General features: G+C 47.0%; 1 protein-coding gene across 5 annotated transcripts in view; it reads left to right on the forward strand.

Annotated features, from left to right (window-relative positions):
* Positions 1 to 21,480, forward strand: part of KIAA1328 (KIAA1328 ortholog) — a 282,897-nt gene extending 261,417 nt beyond the window's left edge. For 4 of the 5 annotated variants that reach the window (XM_084832825.1, XM_084832817.1, XM_084832822.1 and 1 more), the window contains one exon: positions 11,514 to 21,480. In XM_084832825.1, coding sequence (XP_084688951.1) covers positions 11,514 to 11,760 — 247 coding nt within the window. In that variant the 3' untranslated portion in view covers positions 11,761 to 21,480. Of the gene's footprint in view, positions 1 to 3,250; positions 7,541 to 11,513 lie in introns of those variants that run through there. The other variant, XM_084832826.1, reaches the window with a different exon arrangement.
* Positions 21,481 to 27,060: the final 5,580 nt, after the last annotated feature.

Raw genomic sequence — 27,060 nt, forward strand, 5'->3', positions numbered from 1 at the left:
CCAGCCCCAACTGACAAATGCTGAACAATGCATTGGTTGAGCCAAGCAACGTTCAAAATACTAGGTGCTCCTCTTCAGATGCAAGTATTGAAAGTCAACCCCAGCAATTAAATTGTGCTCCATGCCAGGGCTGATGTTAACTTGGTAAAGTGTAAAGTCTTTTAAAACAAAAGAGCAGGAAGGCTCCAGCAGGGGGCTGTGAAATTAGGATTGCAAACTGGCTGGCTTTACTCGAGTGATAGAACGCCCAAATACCCAAGACCTTGTTGCAAACTGGGGCTGGTTCACAGGTACACGCCCACTGCTTGTTGACCGTAACATCAAGTGATGACTGCATAGAAATGAGCCATTGCAGAAGAATAGCTGCAGAGAGGTCTTATGGAATTCTCTCTTGCAACAGGCTCATCTGGCTCCCTCTCTCAATTCTGCCACTGGTGAGGACCATTAAGTTTATGCTAGCTTTAGGCTTAAGGTTTAAACTTTAAGTTTAGCTTTGTTATTTTTAATGCTGACTCTTGTTATAATTATCTGCCATGCTGTTTCTTGGGGGGGGGGGGACACACTAATTGTTTTTACTGTTATTGTTTTGTTGTATTTTCCGTGGAGGGTATTAGCACCCCTAAGTGCTATTGGAAAGGTGGAACATACATTGTTAAGAAAAGTAAATGCTTTCCTATCACCGGATGTCAACACAAATGCAGCTTTTCAGTGGAGAGAGTTCTTACGTGTGTGGCTGAGACTCATCAAGTGATGACAGAGCTGCAAATGATGCAGGAGATCTGTGATTGTGTCTCCAGATGTTTTTCTCTTTTGCTGAAAACAGCCGCAGGACCCCTTGGTTTGGATTGGGGGCTTGTGGTGGGGGGTTAACCCTTCCCCCTGGGCTGAATCGGCACAGGAGAAAAGGGTTAAATCACCCCTCCCTGGTCCAAATTACACACACACGGCTGCTTATTTAGATTATCAAATTATAGATCTCATTTACTTATTACTTATATGGGAATGATCTCATTCATTTTTATCCTACCCTTCCAGAGAATGCTTCTGTGTCACTGTAGTTTGGCCCTCAGGATGCAGAGAATGCACCAGCCCATAGAAACAAGCTGGCTTATCGCCCTGGTTTCAAGCGCTTTAAAAACATTGGCTGCAACCAAGCCAAAGTGAAGTCCCTTTCATTTCTCTCCCATTACAACTCTCCTGTTGAAATGAATGTAAAGCGCTTCGCTTTGGGCTGGATTGTGTCCATTATTAGTACAACATGACTATATATGGGAAGAAACGGTGTGCAAAAATTATAGGTACAAAATGGAAGCTATTAAAGAGACAAGAAATTTGAACTTGTTTCAAGCTGGCAGAGAGCCTCTTGTCCTTAGGAACAGCACCCTGCACCTTTGTGGCGCTCCAAGGGTGTTGGTGGAAAGCCAGGCTGAGCAGGAGAGCCACCCTCCTGCCTGCATATCTGCCTCCCTCGTCCTCGCCATGCCCTCTGCAGCTTGTATGACTGGACGCCTTACGTTTGTAGCAGTCAGAATAGATGTGGCCATGCTCTCTGTGTTTCCTCATCGCCACATTGTGCCTTTAACTGTTCCTTTGGAATAGCAAAGAGGCTGGCTGGAATGGGGCCAGGGTGTGTGTGTGCTGAAGTGCCTCCTTGTTAGCAAGACCCGCATATCTGTGGGTCTGCCTGCCTTGCTCTGTGTCTCATTGGCTTGATGTTTTCTCTGGCAGCTATGTCCTTGGTTACTCAAGAGCATTGGGGGGGGGGCATGCTAGACCTGATGTTAAAAACCTTGTTTATCTCTCTTCCCACCCCCCTTTAAGATAGCAGTTGGGGGAGGATAAACCCACCTTCCCTCCAGTGCCATCTTCCTGCTGAAAATCACCTTTCCAAAGCTGCTGTTTGCCCCTGAAGGTGCCATTGCAGCAAATGGGTATGTGTGTGAGTGAGTGTCATCTGGCCCCCCAAAACTGGTCCACATTGTGGGGGGGGAACCTCTAGAGAGACCATGACCTGTGTAGCATCACATTTAGTTTTGCCCAGAGGGAAACAGCTTTCCTCCCTTATTCCTTTCTCCTGATTGCTGGAGACACACGTTTGGCTGAGCTCTGGCTGATGTGGTAAACTTACAGCTGTATTGATTTAAGGTGTGTGTGTGTGTGTGTGTGTGTGTATATGTGTGTATATATGTGTGTGTGTGTGTGTATATATATATATATACACACACACACACACACACACACTTTGGAAATGGTAAACTATATTAATTTGCAGTGTTTTTTCCAAAGGAAAATTATTTATCGGGAGGCATTTTTAGGCTCGAGTGCTCAAGGCCTTAAATCATCATAATAAATTTGTGCTATTCAGGCTTTCTTACATTGTAATAAATTTGTTTTAAACATGAATGAGAAGATCCATGATTTCTTTAATATACTGTTATGTATTTCCTTTCAAACTGACATGGCTCACTACATCAACTCGGAGAATAATAGCAGGAGATTTACAGTACTTAAAAATAACTTTGCCTGGGGGTGTGACATGTTAACCAACTCCCAAGATGGGGCTTTGGGTGAAAAGGGGAGCTGCTCCTCCATGTTTTAAACTTTGAGCAGAATGGGGGATCTCTTTGTGAGAGTGGAGATGTTGCGATGTTCGTGTTCCACCATAGGCCTGCCATCTCCAACTGTACCACTCTCTTAAAATATTCAGCTTTAAACTGAATCCCATGAGGGAGGGAGACGTAAAGTTGGCGGTAACAACGGATGAAGGCTCATGCACCAGAATAGACACAACAGCTCTAATAGCACCCAATTCTTCAAAAGTCTTCAAAAACACGTAGGAAGAAAGCCAGACTATGAAGCACATGGTCTTCAGTGTCTATATACTAATATCCAGAGTATGCGAAACAAACAGAATGTCTCTCCTCCTCCTCCCACAATATCTACTGTTCCCTTGCCTGGCTTTGCCCTTCCCTCCCCCACTCTCTGTTTTCTCCACCATTCAAAACGTAGACTGTAAACTCCCTGATGGCACAGGCCTGTATTTTTGTGGTTCTTGGAACTCTGTAAAGCAGCTCACATATCCATGGTACAATATTTACTATTTTTACGCATTTAAAAAATCATTCAGTAATCAAAAACAAATTTGATTTTTAAAAAGATCAGATAAAGCTACATAGTATCTGGCATAAAGTGTCAGGAAGAAAAAGAAATACTTTTCCAGTATACAATTTGAGGTTTTCTTCTTAACAAGGGGGAAAGAGAGACATCGGTGACTTTTGCGCAACTTGCTGGATACTGGAATCTCATGTCAGCCTTCGTTAGCTGGAGAGCAAGGCTGTTTGGTAGAAACCTGTCAGCTGTCCCAAGCTGAGCTCCTGGACCATGAGGTAAAGGGCAGAAACTTGTTTCATCTTAATTTTCTGCATCAAATCATTGCAATTGAGAGGCCCTTTGCTAGCAGTGTCTGGACTAGCAGGACCCCAGTGCTAATGTTGTCCAGCATCAAAGGTAAAGCAAACACAAAATCCATGTGCCTTTGCAACACACTCTTAAGGTGTGTGTTGGGCCTGCCTCTGCCAACCCCATCCCTGTGCTGTCCGTGTCTGTGAAGGGGAAGCCTTATTGTAGAGTTGGAAAGGGTACAGAAAAGGGCAACGAAAATGATCAAGGGGCTGGAGCAGCTCCCCTATGAGAGAAGGTTACAGCAGCTGCGATTGTTTACCTTGGAAAAAAAGGAGGGTCAGGGGAGACATGATAGAGGTGTACAAAATTATGCATGGTGTGAAGAAAGTGGAGAAAGAGGTTTTTCTCCCTCATAATACTAGAACCCAAAGGGGTCATCCCATGAAGCTGATTGGCGGGAGATTCAGGACAGATGGAAGGAAGTAGTTCACACAGCACATAAACGATAGAATTCACTGCCACAACATGTCATGATGGCCACCAATTTAGATGGTTTTGAAGGGGGGTTAAACAAATTCCTGGAGAAGGCTATCAATGGCTACTAGTCCTGATGGCTCTATGCTACCTCCAGTACCAGAGGCAGTATGCCTCTGCACACCAGTTGCTGGGGAAAATTGGCGGGAGGGTGCTGTTTCACTCATGTCCTGCTTGTGGGATTCCTGTGGGCATCCGGTTGGCCACTGTGTGAACAGAATGCTGGACTAGATGGGCCATGGTCTGATCCAGCAGGGCTCCTCTTACGTTCTCACCCCGAGCATACAGCGGCTCTGCCTGTGATTAGGAATGCATGTTCATCAAGCTTCCTTTCTACAACTAAGTCCACAGTGTAGACACCCAGGTGGGATTAGTGCACATGTGTGTCCCCCACAAATCACATGGGGAGAATAATGCCCAAATAGACCTCTGGTGGACTTGGAGAACACCAGCCATATCCAGACCTCAAGTAGATTTGTTTTGTTTTGTTTTTTGCCTTGACAGCAACATGGTGAACCTCTGTGTCTCAAAGCCTCATTTCACATGCCATCCACTAAGCTGTCATGATGAAAACCTGACAGAGAGAAACACCTGCTTGACCTCTAAGGCATAAAACCCCTCATGCTTAAATAGAATATATTTATCTGCAGGGGGAAAGGAAAGTGGCAACCAGTGGAGGTGCACACAGATGCCTCCAGTACAGCTGTGAGCTCCAGTGTTGGTGCTTATGGGATCATTTTTTGAAGTGAGTCCATGAGAGCACTGTCCCATATGGAATTAACTATCCATGTATGAACAGCTTTCCTGGATCAAGCCAAGGGTCTGTCTAGTCCCACATCCTGTTTCCCACAGTGCCCAAGTAGATGTCTCCAGGAAGCCCAGAAGGAGCGCATGACAGTGACGGAGTTTTGCTGTTGCTGGTCTCCCACTGGTATTCAGAGGCGCTGGAACATGGAGATTCTATTCAACTATTACGACTAATGGCTGTTGACAGACCTCTCCTCCTCCTCCTCCCTGAATTTGCCCAGTCTCCTCTTAAAGCTATCACTATATCATGCGGCAGCAAATTCCATGGGTTAATCATGTCTTGTATGACCTAGTCACAGAGACCTTTGCTTAGGCAACATCCAACATTCTGGCCTTTTTCTGGCTGGCCTTCTAGGTGCTTTCCATGCATTCTCAGTCTCTCTGCCTTCCCAGTCATGCTCTAGCATCCTGTCCTAGCATTTCCCTCAGGCCCTGATCTGCTACAACTCATACCTGCAGCACCCTGACATATAGACATATATAAGGAATATATGTCTATTGTGACTGTCCTGCTAGGAATGGCTAGTGCTGTGCATAGCATTGTACTTTGTGTTTCCTGAATGTTCTACTCATCCCACCTTCTGGCTTCCAAGATTTTGCAAGCATTGTGTGAGTACAATTATAGACTCAACTAGATTAGTTTGTAGAGTCCCCCTGTGACGTTACCACTGAAGAGTGTGTGTGTGTGGGGGGGGTGGCATTGCATTTTGAAATGCCCCCCTCCTGTTAAAAAGAACAGTCTTGCACATAGAAGACTAGTTCATCAGGAGGAGAGGTTTTAACCTAGCCTTGTGTGTTACTTTTCCACATGCAGAGAGTTTGTGACAGAAGGAAACGTCATATAACTGTGATTCCCCCTGCCTATAGATGTGGGTCCCTTCAGAAGGCCTCTGTCATGTAATATTGTTGGATGTTCAGACCTTCTTTCATATGAATTCTCCTCTGAAATTTGTCGCTGTATCAGTATAGCTTCTTCAAAACACTGAGCACAATCCACTGGGAATTCTCCATCGTGAGGTTGCCACGTGTGAAAGGCACACAGGCTCACATTCCAGCCCCATTCACTCCCGTAGAACTTGCAAAGGAGAAGTTTCCTGGCTAAACTTGCCCTGAATTTTTCTGGCTGTGGCTGCGGAGGATGGTGGCTGTTCTGGACACCGCCTTCCAGGAAGAGGGGATGTTGAAGCTCTTCCTGACGCCTGGCAGAAAGTTTGGGGAAGTCATCCAGCCCTTAGTTGGAGCCATGCTCTTGCGCTTGCTGATCTGGAAAATTGAAATATTTGGGTTGTGTAGGATTTTGAGCAAGGTATTAACTTGAGCAGAAGAGATTTGACTTCCAGAAAGCAGCAGCTGCATCCAAAGAGATTCATGTGGACACGCTCAAAGTTTGGCACAGTGCAGGTAGCTATTTGAAGAGGACTGTGGCTGGCCTTCTATCGACAAGTCCAGGAAACTTCCAGCAGGCACTCAGCATGAATCTCCTTAGCTCCGGCCAGCTAGCACAGACTCTGCCTGCATTTGCCGAGCATAGCGGATGAGAGCCAGTGTAGCATAGTGCATGGACTATGGGCCTGAGCTCTGTAGTATTTGCAAAGGGCTGTAGCTCTGTGATAGAGCACCTGCTGTGCACGCAAACCATCCCAGGTTCAGTCGCTGGCATCTTCAAGTAGGGCTGGGAAAGTCTCCTGCCTGAAGCCCTGGAGAACAGCTGCCAGTGTGAGCAATACTGAGCAGGATGGTCTGACCGGGCAGCTTCCTATGTTCCTAAGCAGAAGCCCCAAAGTTGGCAGTTGATCTCTTGTCTTGCACGGAGTTTCTTCGCCTGAGCTATGGGGCAATGGCAGGGAACTGTCATTGCACGGAGACTTTTCCCCCAGTCATAAATGGCTGATTAACTCATCCCAGTTCTGTTCTTATGTCAAATATATTTGGTAAGCATTCTTTCCCCTTGCATTGAGAATGTCCCCTGATGTGTTCTGCGTCCTCCCCTTTCCTTTTCTGCTAGGAATAATTGTCCACTCCCTTGCCATCAAGAAGGTGAAATCTGAAAAGTGCCCAAGTATGGATCAGGCAGATGTGCAGAGCACTAGCTGGAAGTACAACAGAAGATGGAACACTTTAAGACAGGAAGCTGTTGTTTGCCACCCATCAAGAATCGGCGATCAGGTCACCCAGGAAGCCTTCTTGTCTGAGCAGAGATTTGAACCCGGGTCTTCACAGTCTTTAGTCCAAAACTGTAGCCTCTATGGGTTCTTTGGGTGGGGAGAGAAGAAAGGTTGTAGGTTTGTAGCCAGCAAGAGCACTTTCATGTTTCTTGAGTTGTGCTTGTCACAATGTTGATGTGTTGTTTTGTCTATATTTTAATTGTATGGATGCCACTTTTAAGGCAGTGACAGAAAGGTGGCATATAAATGAACTTTAACTATAACAGTTAATCATATGTATGTACAGTCAGGGCCAGAAATATTGGAACAAGAATAACTGTTTTGGCAGTTGGCCTCTGTACACCACCACATTGCAGTTGGAAGGAAACACACCCAGATGGGAGCGAAGTCAGAACTTTCAGCTGTAATTCAAGGGGTTTGACAAAAGTGGGGCACTAACCATTCAGGAAGTACAGCCAGTGGCATACACACACCCCCATCGTTGGTGGCTCATAAGTAATGGAACAAACCAACATCATTTCAAACTTAAGGATCGCCTTTAACACCTGGATGAAAACCATTTGCAGTCAGTGACTGCCTGAAGTCTGGAACCCATTGTTGTTGTTCAGTCGTTCAGTCATGTCCGACTCTTCATGACCCCACGGACCATAGCACGCCAGGCCTTCCTGTCCTCCGCTCTCTCCCGGAGTGCACTCAAGTTCATATTCATTGCATCGGTGATGCTATCTAGCCATCTCATCCTCTGCCGTCCCCTTCGCCTTTTGCCTTCAATCCTTCCCGGCATCAGGATCTTTTCCAGTGACTTTTCTCTTCACATTTGGTGGACAAAATATTTGAGCTTCAGCTTCAGTATCTGTCCTTCCAATGGGCAGTCAGGGTTGATTTCCTTTAGGATGGACTGATTTGACCTCCTTGCAGTCCAGGGGACTCGTAAGAGTCTTCTCCAGCACCACAGTTCGAAAGCATCACTTCGGCGCTCAGCCTTCCTTATAGTCCAGCGCTCACAGCCATACGTTGCTACTGGGAAAACCATAGCTTTGATTATGCGGACCTTTGTCGGCAAGGTGATGTCTCTGCCTCTTACTATGCTGTCTAGGTTTGCCATAGCTTTCCTCCCAAGGAGCAAGCGTCTTTTTATTTCACGGCTACAGTCACCGTCTGCGGTGATCTTGGAGCCCAAGAAAATAAAATCTGTCACAGCTTCCATTTCTTCCCCTTCCATATGCCAGGAAGTGATGGGGCCAGATGCCATGATCTTCGTTTTTGTAATGTTGAGTTTCAAACCAGCTTTTGCACTCTCCACTTTCACCCTCAACAAGAGGCTCTTTAGATCCTCGTCACTTTCTGCCATTAGGGTGGTATCGTCTGCGTATCTGAGGCTGATAATTCTCCCGGCAATCTTAATTCCGACCTGTGATTCATCCAACCCGGCGTTTCTCATGATGTACTCTGCATATAAGTTAAATAAGCAGGGTGACAATATGCAGCCTTGTCGTACTCCTTTCCCAATTTTGAACCAATCGGTTGTTCCATGTCTGATTCTTACTGTTGCTTCTTGACCCTCATACAGGTTTTTCAGGAGACAGGTAAGGTGGTCTGGTACTCCCATCTCTCTTTAAGAATTTGCCAGAGTTTGTTGTGATCCACACCATCAAAGGCTTTAACGTAGTCAATGAAGCAGAAAGAGACGTTTTTCTGGAATTCTCTTGCTTTCTCCATGATCCAGCGAATGTTGGCGATTTGATCTCTAGTTCCTCTGCCTCTTCGGAACCCAGCTTGTACTTCCGGTAGTTCTTGGTTCACATGCTGCTGAAGCCTAGCTTGTAGGATTTTGAGAATAACCTTGCTGGCATGTGAAATGAGCACAATTGTACGGTGGTTTGAACACCCTTTGGCATTGCCCTTTTTTGGAATTGGAATGTAAACTGACCTTTTCCAGCCTTGTGTCCACTGTTGAGTGTCCCAAATTTGTTGGCATATTGAGTGCAACACTTTAACAGCATCATCTTTTAGGATTTCAAATAGCTCAGCTGGAATACTGTCATCTCCGCTAGCTTTGTTGTTAGTAATGCTTCCTAAGGCCCACTTGACTTCGCTCTCTAGGATGTCCGGCTCACATTCAGTGACCACACTATCATGGCTATCAAGGACATTCAGATCTTTCCTGTATACTTCTGTGTATTCTTGCCACCTCTTCTTAATCTCCTCTGCTTCTGTTAGGTCCCTGCCTTCTTTGTCCTTTATCATGCCCGTCTTTGCACAAAACATTCCCTTGATATCTCCGATTTTCTTGAAGAGATCTCCAGTCTTTCCCATTCTACTGTTTTCGACTTCTTTGCATTGTTCATTTAAGAAGGCCTTTTTGTCTCTCCTTGCTATTCTCTGGAACTCTGCATTCAGTTGGCTATATCTTCCCCTTTCTCCCTTGCTTTTCACTCCCCTTCTTTCCTCAGCTATTTCTAAAGCCTCCTCAGACAGCCACTTTGCTTTCTTGCATTTCTTTTTCTTTGGGATGGATTGAGTTGCTGCCTCCTGAACAATGTTACGGACCTACGTCCATAGTTCCTCAGGCACTCTGTCTATCAGGTCTAATCCATGAAATCTATTCCTCACCTCTACTGTATATTCATAAGGGATATGATTGAGGTCATACCTGAATGTTTTAGTGGTTTTCCCTCTGTTCTTCAATTTAAGCCGAAATTTTGCAACGAGAAGCTCATGATCTGAGCCACAGTCAGCTCCAGGTCTTGTTTTACTGACTGTATAGAGTTTCTCCATCTTTGGCTGCAAAGGACATAATCAATCTGATTTCGATATTGACCATCTGGTGATGTCCACGTGTAGAGTCGCCTCTTGTGCTGTTGGAAAAGAGTGTTTGCTATGATCAGCGTGTTCTCTTGGCAAAACTCTATTAGCTTTTGTCCTGCTTCATTTTGTACACCAAGGCCATGCTTGCCTGTTATCCCGGTGATTTCTTGACTTCCTACTTTAGCATTCCAATCCCCTATGATGAAAAGGAATCTTTTTTTGGTGTTAGTTCTAGAAGATGTTGTAGGTCTTCATAGAACCGATCAACCTCAGCTTCTTCAGCCTCAGTGGTTGGGAAATAGACTTGAATTATTCTGATGTTGAATATTTTGCCTTGGATTTGTACTGAGATCATTCTATCGTTTTTGAGATTGTACCCCAGTGCTGCTTTTCCCACCCTTTTATTGACTAAGAGTGCTACTCCATTTCTTCTAAGGGATTCTTGCCCACAGTAGTAGATGTAATCGTCACCTGAATTAAATTCGCCCATGCCTGTCCATTTTAGTTCTCTGATTCCCAAGATGTCGATGTTCAATCTTGCCATCTCATGTTTGACCACCTCCAGCTTACCTTGATTCATTGACCTTATATGCCAGGTTCCTAAACAATATTGTTCTTTACGGCATCAGATTTTCTTTTCACCACCAGACACATCCACAGCTGAGTGTCCTTTCAGTTTTGGCCCAGCCGCTTCACTCTCTCTGGCGCTACTTGGAAATACCCTCTGCTCTTCCCCAGTAGTATATTGGACACCTTCCGTCCTGAGGGTCTCATCTTCTGGAGTCATATCTTTTAGCCTTGTGGTATGTTCCATGGGGTTTTCTTGGCAAGAATACTGGAGTGGGTTGCCATTTCCTTCTCCAGTGGAACCCATGGACATGACCAAATGCTGAGTTTCCTCCCTCGAGATGCTTTGCCAGGCCTTTACTGCAGCTGCCTTCAGCTGCTGCTTGTTTGTGGGTGTTTCTGCCTTCAGTCTTGTCTTCAGTAAGTGAAAAGCATGCTCTGTTGGGTTGAGATCAGGTGACTGACGTGGCCATTGAAGAACATCCCACTTCTTTGCCTTGAGAAACTCTTGGGTAGCTTTTGCTGTATGTTTTGGGTCATTATCCATCTGCAGTATGAAGCGGTGTCCTATCAGTTTGGCAGCATTCGGCTGAGTCTGAGCAGAAAGTATACCCCTATGCACTTCAGAATTCATCCTGCTGCTTTTATCAGCAGTCAGGTCATCAATAAACCCCAGTGACCCGGTTCCATTGGCAGCCATACATGCCCATGCCATAACACTGCCTCCACCATGTTTGACAGATGATGTGGTATGCTTTGGATCATGAGCTGCTCCTTTCCTTCTCCATACTTTTCCCATCATTCTGATACAAGTTAATCTTGGTTTCATCAGTCCAAAGAACCTTATTCCAGAACTAGCTTTTTAAAGTGTTTGCTGGCAAAGGCTAATCTGGCCTTTCGGTTCTTGAGCGTTACCAGTGGTTTGCACCTTGTTGTCAAGCCTCTGTATTTACATTCATAAAGCCGTCTCTTGACTGTAGATATTGACAATGACATGCCTACCTCCTCAAGAGCGTTCTTGACCTGGCTAGAAGTTGTGAAAGGGTTCCTCTTCATCGTGAGCAGAATTCTGTGGTCATCCATTTTAGTTGTCTTCTGTGGTCTTCCAGGCCTTTTGCTGTTGCTGAGCTTGCCAGTTAATTTCTTCTTTTTCAGGATGTTCCAGACTGTTGTATGGGCCACTCCCACTGTTTTTGCTATCTCTTTGATGGGTTTATTTTGTTTCCTCAGCCTAATGATGGCCTCCTTCACTCGCATGAACACCTCTTTGGACCTCATGTTGGGAGTTCCAGTGAACAGCTACCAAATGCAAATGTACCACCTCCAGGCCTTTTATCTGCTTGATTGGTCATGGGGCACCCAGGAAACAGGCCACACCTGGCCATGCAGCTGCTTGTCAGCCATTCGTTCCATTACTTATGAGCCCCCAACGATGGGTGTGTGTGTATGCCACTGGCTGTCCTTCCTGAATGGTTAGTGCCCCACTTTTGTCAAACCCCTTGAATTACAGCTGGAAGTCCTGACTTCGCTCCCATCTGGGTATGTTTCCTTTCAACTTCAATGTGGTGGTGTACAGAGGCCAACTGCCAAAACAGTTATCCTTGTTCCAATATTTCTGGCCCTGATTGTATGTAGTTCCACTGAGTTCAGTTGGATTTACTCCCAAATAAATGTGCATAGGGTGCAGTCATATTTCATTGTCATCACCACCACCAGTTTATTTGTATGCTGCTTTCCCACATGAGATTGTGTCCAAAGTGGCTTACAAAAATAAGAAAATATAAATGAAAACAGGGAATGCAAAGCAGCTCTTTGCTCAGCCTGATTGGGAGGCCTACCACTAACTACCTCTGGTCTTTGCTTGGTGGTGTGGTTGGTTTCTCTGCATTCCTTTAACCAGAGCTGGGTAAGGACGCCAAGGCTGCCTTACATTTCTCAGTTCTCCAGTCCAAGAACTATGAAGAATTCAAGCCATTGGTTTGTATCCAGAAGAATTTGGACAAGCATCTGTCTTGAATGGAAGAGATCGCGTTAGAGGAGAGTTTGGGCTAGGTCTTCAAGAGGCGCATCGGCACCTACTGCTGAGTCGCAGCCTGGCCTGAGGTAAGTCACAACAGCAGCACTACCAATATGCAAACACATTATATTTTTGAAGAAAAATTAAGAAGTGGATTCCCAAATGCATGTTTGGGTAAAGGTCAGTCCCAGATCCGGAAACGTTAAAGACTACTGGGCTGGGTGATAGCGAGGTGTGAATTCCTTTCATGTGTATCGTTCAAAACTCTGCATTTCATGCAAAGTTATACCTTGTTGTCTTGGGTGCCTGTTTTCTAAAGAGCGTTAGATTAAACCCAATTTCCAAGGCAGCCGTTTTGGTTAAGACATGCCAGAACTCGTGTACCCTTTTCCACAGTTCGGTTGATCAGATCAATGCCTTTCACTGAGGACTGTGTTCATCAACATTGCCTGCCATGCTGAGAGTTCCCTGTACCATGGGGCTGCTTTTTCCTCTGGGTTGGGTTTTTTGTGTTTTTTTTTCTTCAGGTCCCTCTCTTATTTAATTATTGAGTACCCAGCCCGGTAAAGCAAGTCATTTTAATTTTAGTTATTGTTTTCTTAATTGCAAATCAGGTTGCAGCAATGGCCCCCCAGAGTCCTGCAAACGACTTCCCAGCAATTCTCAAGTTGCTGATTTGAACATTCTGTAACTGGAGCTGGATTGCTAACCTGGAAGGCTCACGCCACATTAGCATGCGGTAGCACACTGCCGTGCTTTTGCCAGCAGTGAGGAAAGCAAGCCTCTGCTTGTACTAGGTCTCAGACACAATCCACAACTGATGCTCAGGAAACAATGCACCTCTTCCATTTCTTCTGTTGTAATTAAATACATGCTCCCGTGTGGCCCTCTGATAAGCATGTGGGGTTGGGGCATGAAGTTTAACACACCACTTAAGGCAGGGTTTGCTCACTGCATGAGCTCAGAAAAGTTTCTCTCCATGACCTTCAATTGCCCGTCTTTAAAATGGGAATGTTATGTACATGTACTTGAACTTTTGGCCTGCTCAGTTCCAAAGGACTTGTCTGCATCAGTAGTGAGCATTTCAAAAGAACTTCTAATAGCTTTTTAAAAATAAACCTGATTAAAGATGTTGCAAGTTAAACTACTCCTTGTTACTAAACTACAGCACAAGTAGAAAGTTATATACTGCTTTTTGGAGGCAGAGGGAGAATGTTCAGATTTAGACTTTGATCTGTCTCCAGTGGAAGAGATTTCCATCTTTCTTCCTTCCTTCCTTCCTTCCTTCCTTCCTTCCTTCCTTCCTTCTTTCTTTCTTTCTTTCTTTCTTTCTTTCTTTCTTTCTTTCTTTCGTATTAAATATACATGTTTGTCAATTGCCTAAAGCAGTGAGAGGTTCCGGGGACGGTGCTTACCTGCATTTGGTTTCCTTTGGAAAGAGAAATCACTGGGGCCTTATGCTGCTTTGTAATATTTGGGTTAATTTACAGGTAAGGCATAGGTGGAGGCAAACAGCTCAAGCACTTCTACAAACAGCAGAACCACTGCCTCACACCAGATCTCCAGAGAGATACAGCCCAGCACACCGTCCCCCCCCAACCCCCGGCGCTTTCAGCTTGCTCTGTTTCATTTGGAGCCTCCCTCTGTCTCACTTCTATTGTTCTCTTCGCACATAGAGATCTAGCTTTCATCACCCTTAGCTGCAGAGGGTGCCAGGTGGGAAAGGTGTGCCGCCTTCCCCAAACTTCCAGTGGCTTTTCCCATTCAGAGAGAGGCCTCTGTATCCACCCCCATTTGAGGGGCAAACTAGCCATGCCATTATTCACATCATTAGCCTTTGTGTGGCTACTTTTATTTTTTAATCGAAGGCAGGCATAAGAGCCGGATTGGGATGTGCCATGGGGGAGAGGGACGTTCGCTTTTTGCCCCATCATGATGCCCCTGCCATATAAGCCCGCAACTGATCCAAGCGATGGTGACGGACACTACAGCAGAAGATTTTGATGTCCTTTTGCTACGCTGCGGCCGGGCCTTTCTAGGCTTCACAAATCAAACCCAGCAGTTCTGATTCTGCCTGGAAGACTAAACAGGCACAAACATTAGTCATCTTAGGGACTGATGGACTTATTTATTTAATAAATGTCTTGCCCACTTTTCATTGTAAAATAATCCCAAAGCGGGATACAAGCCAACCCAATGAAATAATGCAGAGTTGATCAAAAAAGCTCACCATAATGAAACGGGAGAACAGACAAATAACAGTTTACACCATGCAGCAGCAGAACAGAGATGAAAATTGCATCAAAAGCCTAGATAAACTAGCTGGCGCCAAAAGCTTGTAAGACTTATGGCCACCCGTCGATGAAGGGGAAGGGAGCTCCACTGTTGGGGTGCCTGTTTCGAGAATGCCCTCTCTTGGATTTCCACACACTGAACAACAGGCAAACGCAGCACCATCAAGAGGAGATCTTAATGATCTTAACACCTGGGCAGGTAAACAAGGGAGAAATTGCTCCATCAGGTAACTGGGTCCTAAGCCATGTGGAGCTTTACATATCAGGACAAGCACCTTGAACTGGGTTTGGTAAGTTATTGGCAGCCAGCGTAACTCCTTCAAAATTGGTGCGATATGTTCCCAGTCTGCTGTCCTACTCAACAGCCTGGCCATGGCATTTTGCACCAGCTGCGCCTTCCGGGACAACTTCACAGGCAGCCCCACGCAAAGCACACTGCGGTAGTCCAGTCTGGATCCAGTGCGTGGGTCGCTGTGGCCAGGCTATGCACCCCATCAGGATCTCAAAAGGCTTGTTTTTGTAGCTGACCCCAAAAAACTTGTCAATTACCATTTTTATTCACATTGAGCCCAATTTGTAGCTGTTTGGGGGCTGCCACCTTGAAATGATGTTCCATTAAGTTGAAATTCAACTTTGAATATTTAGGTCTATGACCGTGTTATGGGAAGGGTTGTTTTTCCTTTTGTCTGTTAAAGGATTTGTGGATGGCATAACCCTGGCTCAGGACCCCAATACCTCAAGGAACACCTCTCTCCGTATGAGCCTCCCAGTCCCTGCGGTCAGCTTCAGAGGCCCTTGCCTGTGTGCCACCTCGGAGAGAAGCTTAGGAGGTGGCAGTCCGGGAACAGGCCTTTTCTGTTATAGCCCCAGGTAATGGAACACTGGGGCTATAACAGAAAAGGAACTTGAGCACGCTCCGGGAGAGAGCGCAGGACAGGAAGGCCTGGCGTGCTGTGGTCCATGGGGTCACGAAGAGTCGGACACGGCTGAACGACTGAACAACAAATGGAATACTCTTCTCGAGGACTCGCCTGGCGCAATGCTGCCATCTCTTTGGTGCCAGGCAAAAACATACTTCTTTTCACAGGCATGCGGACATTAGTTATGGCCTAACTGCCGTGGGCTGCTTTTGTGGTGTTACTTCTACTTCTAGGGGGTGGGGTGGGGGGAGACTTTGTGTAATGCGGATGAGCACTTTTTGTACTGTATGTCAGGGTGGAAACTGAGCCCATAGAGCCTCAGAGCAGTTCGGATTCTGAGGAGGAACAGCCATCCGTGGGAGAGGGGCCAGCTCATCCCTCACAGGCTCAGCACCTGGCAGAGATTCCTCCTGCCAGCATTCCAAAGATAGATAGCGACCAGGGTAGTGAGGGAATGCGGGAGGGGGGCTTCTTAGACGCTCGACGCAGATGCAAAGAGTGACGAGCGATGGAGGGCGCGGAAAGAAGGCGTAGCGCCCGTTTGGCGTGCAAGCAACGGCCGCCTCCCATGGACCCAAGGGAAAGAGGGAGGATCTCTCCTTATCCCATAAGTTCTGGGTCTTCAAGTGACTCTCTTTCAAACGGGGATCAACTGACTACTTGGAACTTAGGCTACCCTGCTGTTCCTTGCTTTAGTCGCTGGTGATTAGCATCTGAAAGAGTCATTAAGTTGTAAAAGGATTAAAGCTTTGAAAAGAAATCCTTTCGTCTGTGTCTTGAGTTGGCTATTGGAATCTACTGGGAGAAGCCGCCAGAGCGCTCCTGACACTGTATTGTTTTTAGCCTGTGGGTGGTACCCAATGCTGCCCATCTGTGAATGTGGCCCCCGGCTTCCATTCCGCGAGCAGCCAGCCCCGCTGAGTCCATTGCACAAGGGGCCCTGTACACTCACGCAATGGCGATTTAACGCTTCCGGGGTGAGCCCGCAAATGAGCAGGAACACTTCTTTCTGGAATGGGGCAGGTCTCCCTTATGTGAGGACCGCCAACCAGGCACGTTCCGGAAACGAGTGTTCCCGCGCATTTGGGGTTGCCCCGGAAGTGCTAAATCTCTGTTGCACATGTGGTGGGCGCCGCTTGCACAATGGAATTGGCGGGGCTGGCCGCTCGCAGGCATGCTCTGTTGGATACTGCCCCCTTGTTTTATGGTGATGATTTGTCCCAGTATTCTAATGTTCTGAACAGTATTCATTCTGTTTAAGGTTTTTTAATACATTCCAGTTATAGTTGGAAGTTTGGTGCCTGCTGGCAAAAAGAAAATGGTGGATATATTCCCGTGAGAGAATGAGGTGGCAGACTTGCTCTTCCAGTCAGGGGCTTCTTCACATGGAGCTGTTATCCTGCTATTGAGACTGCTCGCTCACGGACGTTTGTGGGCCCTTTAGATGATGCCGTCAAGCTCCAGGGCGTCTCCCGCACTAAGTGATCTTTATTCCGTTTTTACATAGATCAGAGATAATGAGCTATCAAATTACCCTGCTTGTGTTCTGCTTGAGTTCCTTCCGTGGAAAAGGAAAAGCCCCAAGAAGAGGAGCTGGACCAATGAAACCTATGGAAGACTCAGATAAAAGGGAGAAGGAGGGGGGGAAGGAAGTACGTGTAAAGGGAGTCTGTTGTGATCCTGCATTTAAAACGGAAGCAGAAAGCTCCCATTTTAAATGCAGGATTCTAGGCTGGTGTAGAGATGCTCCAGGTCTGGGGGTCAGAATATCTCCTCCCCTCAAAACATGAGAACTTTTAGAAATGGGCCCTTCCTTCTCGCTTCCAGAAGAGGCACCATCCTGAGAAAAACAATCATCTTTCATGAGATTCAGAGAATAGAAATTCATGGCAAGGAATTTTTTCAGGTTTGTCACTTTCTCTTTCCAGCCGCCTCCCCCCCCCCCCCGCCCCCAACACACACAAATGTGGAAACCTCTTAAGTCTGGAAAAAGCAGGGAGAGGGACTTGTGGGGATTTTCCCTTCTCCCCCCGCCCCTTTAAAAAAACCAAAGAAGCTTTGAGAACCTCTTCAAAGGCTGCCAAATTCACTTTGAATAATATAAAACTCAGAGGCGAAAAAAGGGAATATTAAACGAAATGAGCTCAACCCCGACTGAGCCACCGCCGGAATGGAGGCGCTTGCATTTTTCATAAGTGCAACTGCACCGAGGCTTTAGCTCCCTGGCTAGAAGAAGGGGCCTAGGAAGACGGCCAGTGAGTTTTGTGACAATACAAAAAGCGAAACCTGGAGCTAACACAAATGGTACAGTATGAAAACAGCTGCAGTGACTTTACCATTCAATGGTAGCCCCCCTAACCACACCATCCTTGCATCAAGTTTGCCTGACAAGGGCAGAGAGGCTGCTACAAAACTCACCCCACAACGTGTGACTTGCCAGCCACGTACTGTGGCTTCCCAAGGGCTTGACAATGCCCCTGGCCCCCCATTTTTGTGGTCCTGGACAAGCAGCAAAACCTGGAGTGTCTCTCACCCCCTGGTGGGCTGCATTCAGCCTGGTGAGTCACAAGCTGTGCAGGCATGTGCTGGATATTAAAGGTTGAATCACACTTGATGTGCAAATTACTTTTGCAGTAGCTACACTTCTGTTACCCTGGTGTTTGTTTCTTTAGCTGTTATTGCCTATTATATCTATACCCCACTTTTCAGCCAAGCCTGGCTCTCATGGCAGCTTGCAAAGTTGGTGTAACGATGGTATAGCTGTGTGGGGAAGTGGACCAGACCAAACGCTGTGTCCGAGCATCCTTTTAGTATTGTAAGAAAACTTGGTGGTTGGAACTGGAGTACCAGCAGGCATTGCTGGAACCAGAGGAAAATGTGTGTCGGGGGGCAGTGGGAGGGGAAGTGCAGAGCGCTTGGTATAATTCTAGGGTCTAAGCTGTCTCCCCGTTGGACAGTTAATTTCCGCTCACTTGCTTGAGAGCAGCTGGACTTGTTTGCTCTGCCAGCAGGGACCTCTTCCACAATTCTCTCTGGATTCTGTACACAGATTGCATCTCTGCTGTGCTGCAAATCTCACTAGCCTACGCTCCCATGCAAGGTTGTTGTGAGGATACAAGGTGGACTATGCACAACACCCTGAACTCTTTAGAAGAAGGTGTTATTAAAATGCAATGAAGAAAGAGCTTGATCTGTGGGTGTTAGTTCTGGGAAAGAGGACAGGAAATGGTATTAGCGCAAAGTCTCACTCAATGGAATGCTCCTCTATATGGAAAATTCCCTGCATGTAGAAAAATAGCCTGTCAGGGAGAAGGCTTCTATCCTACCTTCTCCTTGACATGCTACTCTTCTATATGTAGGGAATTGTTTTGTATGGAGGAGCATTCTATCATTGCACATGGCTCCATGGTAGAACATTGGCTTTTGCATGCAGAAGTCCAGTTAAGCAAACGTGCAGGTAGCAGGGCGGGGAACGAACCTTCTCTGAGGCATTGGAGAACAGCTACTAGTCAAAACAGACAAGACCAGGTGTGAAGGTTGGAGGCCTACAGAGGCAATGGGGGGAAAGGTCAGGCTTAGAGGCCTGGAGTTTTCTGCTGGAAGGGGGTAACCCTGAGAGGAGCAGTTTCATTTATCTGGTTAAGTTTCAGTTTCATTTCACCACTTAAGTTTCATTTCCTCGAGTTGAAGCATCACTTCTGGTTCTGAGGGAGGAGGGAACATAAAGAGAGCGAGAGAGCCAGTATGAGTGGAGACAGCCACAGCCTGAAGTGAGAGCAGAGTCTGAAGAGTGAACAGGAGGAAGCAGCTTAGAAAAGTCTAAGGACAGCTAGGGTAAAGGAGCTTGCATTTTGCAACTTTTATTTTCTCTTAATGCCTCCTGTATCACTCAGCTCTACTGAGTAAATACCTTTAATTGAGATTGTTTGTTTTAAATTTACCAGCAAACTGTTGTAGTCAATCCCCAAGTGTCTGGAGTGTCAGTCCGGCCACATCTACAGCCTAAACCCCACGTTACTGGGAAGGGGAAGTTGAAAAGAAGGAAGGTGGGACTCTTAAGGATTCAAGAGCTCAGGGGGTCCAGGTCATAAGGGGAACCTTGACACCTGGTGAGGGGGCAAATGACCTGTCCTGATATGAGGACTATGTTCCTATGAGCCCACAGCTGCTGTCTAAGGAGACACATCTCAGTGAGACCTCCGCCTTCCTTTCTCCTGCTTAGTCGAGACACCAGAGCCTTTACAGGAGCAATCATTACTCCCAACGATTTTAGCTTGCTGGCTATTATTATCACATTTGAGGTGAGGGATTGCAACCAGCTATCTCCGCCCGCAAGGCTTCTTCCCACTTCCCACTCATTTTCTCTGGGGAGCCCTGGAGGGAGGGGAGATAGTTTTACCTTTGTTGTCAGCTGGTCTCTCTTTCTGGACTCTCCACCCATTACCCCTTTCTATCACCCCTTGTATGAAGACCGCAGCCTCCACGTTTATCCCGCGCCTGCTTGTATGATGTTTCGGAGCTGCGGCCACCTCTGTGTGCCAGATCAAGCAAAGAAAAGGGCCCTGGTGTGTCCCAACTCAAAGCATTAGGAGGCCGGCAAGTGTTTTGTCTGAGAGCGAGGACTGTGCATTGACAAGGCAATATTGGTGCTCAGGCCCTTTTTCGATTGCTACTGCTCCACATCCTTGACTCGCAAGATGGGCAGTTCCCTCATCCTAGCAACGTTCCATTCTGCTCCACCCACTTCCGTTCATTGGCTCCGGCTGAGCTCGCCTGCCTATAAATATTCCCAGCTTGGAGTGTTGGAGCATCTGATGCCCTTCTTGCCTCCGTTCCTCATCCTCTTCCCTTTTCATCATGAAATTCTCATTCCATTTGCCTGCTCTAAGCTCTTCTTTGCCTCCATGTTTCCTGTCCCTTATCCCTACCTCCTGGAACATCTTCCCAGGCCTTAGCCCACCCCATAAAGCTACCCCCACCCTTAAGGTCTGTGTGAGGTGTAATTCCCATCCAAACTGAAAATGTCTTCCCTCAAACAAATTGGAGTGCAAACATTCTGGCAGGCCTGTACCCCAAGCCACTGGAATTTTCAAAGGGCAAATATTCCACATCATCACAGCTGTTCAGCCCATTGCTGTCAATGGTGTCACTGGCATAAATTGAGTGCAATGGAGATTGTGTTTCCTCACCTCCCCCCACACATTTACATAGAACGGCCCTATAATATTGTCACTATTACACCCGATTTACAGACATGGAACTGAGCCTGAAAGAAAGGAGCTTGACTTAGATGACAGCACAATGTGTCTATGGCAGGAAAAAGCCTGCTAGATTGCTTGGTTGTGAGATTCAGATTTCAAGGCACTGGGGTATTTTTTTTTTAAAGGTTATGTCCAGTATTAGAATGTTTGCAAATCCCCGCCCATTGCTTGACACTTGCAAGAGCAAGCAATGACTTGCATGCATAAACTGGGCCATCACAATTTACGACACATCAGCAAATGAAACCAGAATATATAGTGAGAAACTGGACACATCCAACTGGAGGCAAAGCTGTCGGTTAAATGATTTGGTGTATGCATCTTAGGAGCGACCATGTTGTACTTGAGTTCTTGGTTCTAAGGGAAGTAAAAGCCAAGTGTAGTCAAACGTGTACCCTGGATTTTAGGAAAGCTGATTTTAATAAACTCAGAACAATGATCAGTAAGGTCCCATGGCAAGTGACTCTAACAAGAAAAGGAGTCCAAGATAGGTGGGAGCTTTTAAAAAAGGAAATTCTCAAGGCACAATTACAAACAATTCCAACAGGAAGAAAAGGTGGAAGACAACAGAAGAAGCCAATGTGGTTTCACAAAAAGCTTAGAGATGACCTGAAAACAAAAAAGGGCACATATAGGAAGTGGAAAGAAGGCCAAGTAACAAAGGAAGAGTACAGGCAGGTCACAGAGAATTGCAGGGATGGCGTCAGGAAGGCTAAAGCTGAGAACGAGCTGAGGTTAGCGAGGGAGGCTAAAAGCAACAAAAAGGCTTTCTTCAGCTACGTGCATAGTAAAAGACAGAGGCAAGAAATGATGGTTCAGCTACTAAATAAGGATGGTAAAATAATAACAGATGACAGAGGTGCTCAATTCCTACTTTGGCTCAGTCTTCTCCCAAAAGAGGGTCTATGTCCCCCCTGGCAAAGGTGAAGTACAGGCTGAAGGGGCAGGATTGCAGCTTGAGATCGATAGGCATATGGTCAAGGAACACCTAATTACTTTGAATGAGTTCAAATCTCCAGGGCCAGATGAACTACACCCTAGAGTAATAAAGGAACTGGCAGAAGAACTCTCAGAACCGCTGTCTATTCTCCATGAGAAATCTTGGAGGACGGGGGAAGTGCCAGATGACTGGAGGAGGGCTAATGTTGTCCCTATCTTCAAAAGGGGTAAAAAGGAGGAACCTGGGAACTACAGACCAGTCAGTCTGACATCAATCCCTGGGAAAATTCTGGAGCAGATGATAAAACACTCCATCTGTAAGCACCTTGAAAACAATGCTGTGATTACTCGAGGCCAACATGGATTTGTCAAGAACAAATCCTGCCAGACGAATCTGATCTCATTTTTTTGATCAGGTAACCTCCCTTGTGGACCATGGGAATGCTGTAGACATAATATACCTCGACTTCAGCAAAGCTTTCGACAAAGTGCCCCATGATATCCTGATGAGCAAACGAGCTCAAAGTGGGCTAGATGAAACAACGATCCGGTGGATCCACAGTTGGCTACAGAATCGGACTCAAAGAGTGCTTATCAATGGGACCTTCTCAAACTGGGGAGAGGTAATAAGTGGGGTACCGCAGGGCTCAGTCCTGGGCCCGGTGCTCTTCACCATTTTTATTAATTATTTGGAGGAGGAGGTGCAGGGAATGCTGATCAATTTGCAGATGACACAAAATTGGGTGGAATAGCTAATACCCTGGAAGACAAAAACAAAATTCAAAGTGATCTTGATAGACTGGAGCGCTGGGCAGAAAACAACAGGATGACATTGAATAGGGATAAATGCCAAGTTCTGCACCTAGAAAAAAGAAACCAAATGCACAGTTCCAAGATGGGGGATACTTGGCTCAACCACACTACAAGCGAGAAGGATCTTGGAATTGTTGTCGATCACAAGCTGAAGATGAGCCAACAATGTGATGTGGCTGCAAAAAAGGCAAATGCCATTTTGGGTTGCATTAATAGAAGCATAGCTTCCAAATCCCGGGAAGTACTAGTTCCCCTCTACTCAGCACTGGTTAGGCCTCATCTGGAGTACCGTGTCCAGTTCTTGGCTCCATACTTTAAGAAGGATGCAGACAAACTGGAGAGGGTTCAGAGGAGAGCAACAAGGATGATCAGGGGACTGGAAACAAAGCCCGATGAAGAGAGACTGAAAGAACTGGGCATGTTTAGCCTTGAGAAGAGAAGACTGAGGGGAGATAGGATAGCGCTCTTCAAGTCCTTGAAAGGTTGTCCCAGAGAGGAAGGCCAGGATCTCTTCTCGATCATCCTGGAGTGCAGGACACGGAATAATGGGCTCAAGTGACAGGAAGCCAGATTCCAGCTGAACATCAGGAAACACTTCCTGACTGTTAGAGCAATACGACAATGGAACCCATTACCTGGGGAGGTGGTGGGCTCTCCCACACTGGAGGCCTTCAAGACGAGGCTGGACAGCCATTTGTCAGGGATGCTCTGACTTGGATTCCTGCATTGAGCAGGGGGTTGGATGGCCTTGTAGCCCCTTCCAACTCTACTATTCTGTGATTCTATGAGCTTTTACAGATTTAAGGGGCAGCTTCCAGATTGCTGGGTAACTACTTTTGACCATGTCTCAGGCTTACTAGACTTCAAACTGGTAGTTTTAAGATCACCCTATTCCTGTAGTCTAGGCAACTGTGGGTGGATTCCCTGGGATCTGGCCAGGAGCGAGGGTGGAGAAGAGCAGTTAAGGGGCTTCCAGGAGAACAACAGGGAGAATCACTAGCTAAGGATGAGAAGCTCGGCTAGCTAGGTCCCCAGAGAGTTATACAAGGAAAACAGGTGTGAGGGAGAGCCCTACAGCTTTGGAATATGGGAAGAAAGAGGTTGGTTGGGGTGGAAGGGGGCAGGGAGACAAGAATAAAGCAGGAGAAGGAGGAAGAAGCACAAGTGCAAGAGGGGGAGTCTGAGAGGGAGGGGGCAGGTTATGACCTGGGGAGTTGGATTCGTGGAGGAGGAATATGGAGGCTACTACCGCTAGGAATTTGTGGATCAGCAAAACCTCACCTCATTGATGTTCTCTGAATTTCACCTCAAAGCTCGTTTCAACTCATGTCTGTACTAGATTGCGAGCTTTATTTTTGTCTCTTTGCGTGAAAGTTCATGCTGAACCAAATTTCTCATATGTCCCTAGCTACCCCAGCTGTTGGAGGTAGCAGGAGGAGGCACAATAAAACGGCCAACCAGGGTGGGACCACGGCGAGGGAAGAGGTGATACCAAGGTGGAAGAGATTCAGTGCACATCACATGAGCTTTTGAGGGTCCTGCAATCTGGAACCAACAAATGGGTGGGGGAGGAAAATGAGGCAGTGCTTTTCTGGGGTGAAATCAACTGGTGGGTCTGATATTGGAGCTGAGCTAAATAAACCTATAAACTGCTGCAATGGGAATTTGGTGCCGGCGTATCTGTCAGATCTTGGGAAGAAGGCATGGAGGCCTATGATGCAGAGTTGTCCCCGGCTAGCCTTTCCCCGACACGTGGGGCGCTTCCAGACAGAGGGCTCCCAGCACTACCGATTAGAAGAGAGCCAGTGTGGTGTGGTGGCAAGAGTGTTGGACTGGGAGCCGGGAGATCTGGGTTCTAGTCCCCACTCGGCCATGGAAGCTCACTGGGTGACTTTGGGCCAGTCACACACTTTCAGCCCAACCTACCTCACAGGGTTGTTGTTGTTGTGAGGATAAAATGGAGAGGAGGAGGATAATGTAAGCTGCCTTGGGTTCCTTGCAAGAGGAAAAAAGGTGGGATATAAATGCAATAAATAATAAATAAATAGAAGGCGCTGTGCAGCTGTTCTATTTTGTTTCTCCTTCATGGATTTTTTGCTGTAAGGCAGCAGATGGAAGAAGCAGTGAGAAAACATGGGTGCATTATGAGTAGAAGACACGGTCTGAAATTCTGTGAAGATGCAGGGTGATGGCACGATAAAAGCCTCGTCTGGAAATACCAATGGTCACATGAGCTGCTAAATGTAAAGTCATACAGACTTTATAAAGTCATACAGAGTCATCGAGCCCCATATTGTCTACTCTGACTGGCAGCGGCTGTCCAGGGTTTGAGGCAGGGGTCTTTCCCAGCCCTACCTGGAGATGCTGGGGATAGGACGGGGACTTTCTGCATGCAAAGCAGGGGCTCTGCCACTGAGCCATGTCTCAGGGCCCGCATAGCTGAGGTATGAGTGGATTTGTTACCACAGTCCCCTGCTCTTGATGCACAAAGGATAGGAAATGCTTGCAGGCCACCTCAGGATGCATATGGACAGAACAGGATAGAGGAAGATAACCTTGGATTAGGTATCTGGTGCAAAAAAGAAACGAAACAGTACCTTGCTTCTTCCCGGTGATACATTCCATGCCATCTGGATAGGTGCCAGGCCGCAAAATCAGAGGCTACCAACCATCCTATACAGGACGGCTGGAGCATGGAGGGTAACCTCTCCTCCGCACTCCACCAGCCTGGCATTTATGCCTAGACGGCCGTGGTCTAGGCGCGGCTTCAAGGAGGGGGAGGGAAAGGGTCTGGAGACCTGAGAGGAAGCTGCGCAAAGTAGCTTCCGTGGGTCTCCTCCCCTCCCTGCCCCTGGGACCACCCCCTTTTACCCATCGTCACACTCCGTTTCTGAGCATGGAGGCAGCTGGCGTGGAGAGAACCGCACTGGCTATGAGGAGGCAGAGGAGGGGGTGGGGAGCGCAGTTTCTGGGCACCAAGGTTGGAGCCCTTGTTCCGAACTTGGATCCCAGAAACAGAACAATCCTACACTACCCCCACCCCCAGATGTTGTCTACGGGGCATAGGATTGCTCTCTCCACTGATTTTTCAATCCCAGAACTAGTTCTGTTTGACTCTCAATAATATATAGCCATTGAATCCATGCAAAGAAGATTATTTAGGAACTATGTCAGTGTGCTAGGCACTGTGTACAAAAGATACAATCAAGACAAGACCCTGCTGGGAGACTTACCATCTAAGAGAAACATACAGCCTGAAGAGAAGCAAAGAGAAGAGAGCAGGAACAGAGGAAGATACCGGTTAGGGGACAACAAAGAGGATGGATGAATCTTGAAAAGTTGGAAGTGGGGAGGTGTGTTTTTTTACATGTCCAGGGAGTCCCAGTAGTGAGATGCAGCTAGTGAGAAAGGGTCCAAGACTGAAATCCTTGTCTCTCTGCAGCAGCACCTTTGAGCTGTGGTTTCACAGAAGTAAGGCAAATTCAGAGGGCAATGGCTTGTTCTTAATTTGGGGAAAATAAGCCCTTGCTTCCGCTTACTCTTGCGCCAACAGCTCCGTTCTATGGAGCCAAACATTTCCTGGTTGATGACTATAGTGCTCTGTTGCTTAGAACGCCCTCCAGTTCCATCATGGCTGGGGAAGATTGTCCACATGGGTGGGCAAGGTTAGGTCATCTGCAGTACCAGGCTGTGGCTATCAGCACGGAGGCCTGTCCGGCCAACCCTGGGCAATGCAACAGAAGTACAATGCAAAGGGCAGGCAAAAAACAAACATCACAGCAGAGCATGGAGGGGTGGGGGAGGGCAAAGCAAGGATTTTGCTTCTTGGAATACTCCAGTTCTACAGAGTTGGTTTCCCAGTTGCTTGGATCAGGCAGCAAGCATGGCTTAGACGCTTTTATAGGGACACAGAGCATTCCCTCTGGCGTACTGTTGCAAGGAGGCTTCCTGGGTTAGTGTGACACATTTTCTCTGCCAGTCCTGCCACATCGGATTCCTGCTGGACAGTCCTTGGGTCACCCAGTTCAAGACCTGCTGTGGGACTAATGGCCTGCCAGATGCCTTCAGGGTACAATTCTGAGCGCTGATGCTTATGGTAGGTCAGGTTCTTGATCCTAGCCCGGATTGTTGAAGTCAGAGGGACAGTGGAAGTTGCCTTAAATTGAGCCAGACCACCCCGCCCCCCGGTCCATCTAGCTCAGTATTGTCGACACTGACTGGCAGCAGCGGCTCTCCAGGGTTTCAGGCAGGATTCCTTCCTAGCCCTACCTGGAGATGCTGCCGGGGTTCGAACCTGGGACCTCCTGCATACAAAGTATGTGCTCTGCTGTTGAGCTACTGAGTCCTTCCCACTTCTGCCAGATGAGAGGGGCCTAGGGCACTCCGGGAAGGAGTATCAGGGCATGCTTTGCTGGATGTCTATAAGGAGCTAGAGACATTTTTGTCCTCTGAAAGCTTTGAGCCATAGAGAGATCCAGTGTGGTGTAGTGGTTAGAGTGTTGCACTGGGCCTGGGGAGATCCAGGTTCTCGTC

Source organism: Heloderma suspectum, chromosome 2, assembly GCF_057233095.1.
Source record: "Heloderma suspectum isolate Gila_16-S chromosome 2, 16-S_ref, whole genome shotgun sequence".
In the NCBI taxonomy this organism is placed as follows: domain Eukaryota; kingdom Metazoa; phylum Chordata; class Lepidosauria; order Squamata; family Helodermatidae; genus Heloderma; species Heloderma suspectum.